This window comes from Punica granatum, chloroplast (genome assembly GCF_007655135.1).
Source record: "Punica granatum chloroplast, complete genome".
Classification (NCBI taxonomy): domain Eukaryota; kingdom Viridiplantae; phylum Streptophyta; class Magnoliopsida; order Myrtales; family Lythraceae; genus Punica; species Punica granatum.
In genome coordinates this window covers 55001-57500 of record NC_035240.1, presented here as the reverse complement: position 1 = coordinate 57500, position 2500 = coordinate 55001, and the positions used below count along the sequence as shown (strand labels likewise).

At 37.6% G+C, this 2500-nt stretch overlaps 2 protein-coding genes and 2 non-coding genes across 4 annotated transcripts in view; 3 read left to right on the top strand and 1 right to left on the bottom strand. All coding sequences in view use genetic code 11, as the record gives it.

The window, feature by feature from the left end:
• The window catches only part of atpB (ATP synthase CF1 beta subunit), a 1497-nt gene extending 756 nt beyond the window's left edge, over positions 1-741 (top strand). Inside the window, exon 1 of the mRNA in view lies at positions 1-741. This exon is cut by the window's left edge and continues 756 nt beyond it. Within this exon, the coding sequence (YP_009390816.1) occupies positions 1-741 (741 nt within the window).
• Positions 738-1139, top strand: atpE (ATP synthase CF1 epsilon subunit). Its single transcript has one exon. The coding sequence runs from the start codon at positions 738-740 to the stop codon at positions 1137-1139; it is 402 nt and encodes a 133-aa protein (YP_009390815.1).
• Positions 1140-1395: 256 nt separating this feature from the next.
• trnM-CAU lies at positions 1396-1468 on the bottom strand. Its single transcript has one exon. It is a non-coding gene; the product is annotated as a tRNA-Met (tRNA).
• A 192-nt stretch (positions 1469-1660) lies between these two features.
• trnV-UAC lies at positions 1661-2336 on the top strand. The gene is made up of 2 exons: positions 1661-1698; positions 2302-2336. It is a non-coding gene; the product is annotated as a tRNA-Val (tRNA).
• The last annotated feature ends 164 nt before the right edge of the window (positions 2337-2500 follow it).

The window sequence follows — 2500 nt, the reverse complement described above, 5'->3', positions numbered from 1 at the left end:
GCCCTAACTATGGCGGAATATTTCCGAGATGTTAATGAACAAGACGTACTTCTATTTATCGACAATATCTTCCGTTTCGTCCAAGCAGGATCCGAAGTATCCGCCTTATTGGGTAGAATGCCTTCTGCTGTGGGTTATCAACCCACCCTTAGTACCGAAATGGGTTCTTTACAAGAAAGAATTACTTCTACCAAAGAGGGATCCATAACTTCTATTCAAGCAGTTTATGTACCTGCGGACGATTTGACCGACCCTGCTCCTGCCACAACATTTGCACATTTAGATGCTACGACCGTACTATCAAGAGGATTGGCTGCAAAAGGGATCTATCCAGCAGTCGATCCTTTAGATTCAACATCAACTATGCTACAACCTCGAATCGTTGGTGAGGAACATTATGAAACTGCACAAAGAGTTAAACAAACTTTACAACGTTACAAAGAACTTCAAGACATTATAGCTATCCTTGGGTTGGACGAATTATCCGAAGAGGATCGCTTAACTGTAGCAAGAGCACGAAAAATTGAGCGTTTCTTATCACAACCCTTTTTCGTCGCAGAAGTATTTACCGGTTCCCCGGGGAAATACGTTGGTCTAGCAGAAACCATTAGAGGGTTTAAATTGATCCTTTCCGGAGAATTAGATGGTCTTCCTGAACAAGCCTTTTATTTGGTAGGTAACATCGAGGAAGCTACTGCAAAGGCTACGAACTTAGAAATGGAGAGTAAATCGAAGAAATGACCTTAAATCTTTGTGTATTAACCCCTAATCGAATTGTTTGGGATTCAGAAGTAAAAGAAATCATTTTATCTACTAATAGTGGACAAATTGGCGTATTACCAAATCACGCGCCTATTGCCACAGCTGTCGATATAGGTATTTTGAGAATACGCCTTAACGGCCAATGGTTAACGATGGCTCTGATGGGTGGTTTTGCTAGAATAGGCAATAATAAGATCACTATTTTAGTAAATGACGCGGAAAAGGGTAGTGACATTGATCCACAAGAAGCTCAGCAAATTCTTGAACTAGCGGAAGCTAACTTAAGGAAAGCTGAAGGTAAGAGACAAATAATTGAGGCAAATCTAGCTCTTAGACGAGCTAGGACACGAGTCGAGGCTATCAATGCGATTTCATAACTAGTTGTTGTGTACGAATAATCAAAGGAACTTCTGTATAAACAGAACCTCTGTTTATACACCCCTTTTATTTTGCCAATTGAAATTGAATACAATCAAAAAAAATCAAGTGGAATCGGATAGATTCTTAGGCAATGAATTGAAATTCAAAAATGAATAGAATGAATAGAAATATAGAAGAAAAGCTAAAAAATCAATAAAAAAAGGTGATCAGAAAAACTTATTAGATACCATGATTCTGGTATCTAATAAGTTCTACCTACTATTGGATTTGAACCAATGACTCCTGCCGTATGAAAGCAATACTCTAACCACTGAGTTAAGTAGGTCATTTATCATCACAAAGATAAACAAAAGGAACTCATCACATCATATCGATATATTGATGGATTATAAATCCAATATTACTTCTAAGCAATACCCATCAAAGAGATATGTGTTAGATCATGTAATATTCATCTTGACAAGAAATTATCTACATAATATGATAAAATATGTATCACAAACACATCACAAACACAAGGGCTATAGCTCAGTTGGTAGAGCACCTCGTTTACACGTGCGCCAATGATTTTCAGAGGAGTCCATCCCATCATGGAATCAAAAGAATTGATCTTATTGAGAAATCGATGTCTTACTCCATAACGTTTCGTTTAGGGAACAAAACAAGAGAACAATAGCCTGACAAAAGGTTCTCGGTCCGATTTTGGTGCCCATTTAAGCGTCAAATAGAACCTATCCTTGATTTGAGATATTGATAAGGTGAATACCCAGTCTATTCAATGCTAGTCATTAATGAGTGAGTATAAGGGCCTCAAAAAATTATCTTTTCGTCCGATGAACTTTAAGGTGTAGGAAGTTTCATATTTGGTTTTTTAAACAGGGCGATAGAGACTCCATTTAACTTAGGTTGATCCGATCTCGGCAAGAAGCAGACCTACGTCAAGATAACCCTTCTTTGAAACACTTTGGTAATGCTCCTGAGTCGAAATCCAAATAATGAATCAGAGCACATGGAGCCATCTCCTTATTGGCAAGAAAAAAGATGGCAGACTAACTGATATTTCTATCAGTTAATGAAAGAGCCCAATGCAAAAAAGGCATGTTGGGTCTTTGAAACAGTTCGAATCATTTTGATAATAATCAGTTTGATCTGTTTTACCGAGAAGGTCTACGGTTCGAGTCCGTATAGCCCTAATAAAATAAAAATACAAAAATTGGATAGTTTTTGTTTACTCATTATTGTATTTTTTGTTGTTTGTAACTGGTCACTTACGGTTACTCGGTTCATTGAAAAAACCATTCCTACAAGCCCCCTCACGGGGGTCGTTCAGAGCAGAACATAAAACTGAAAACAAAAG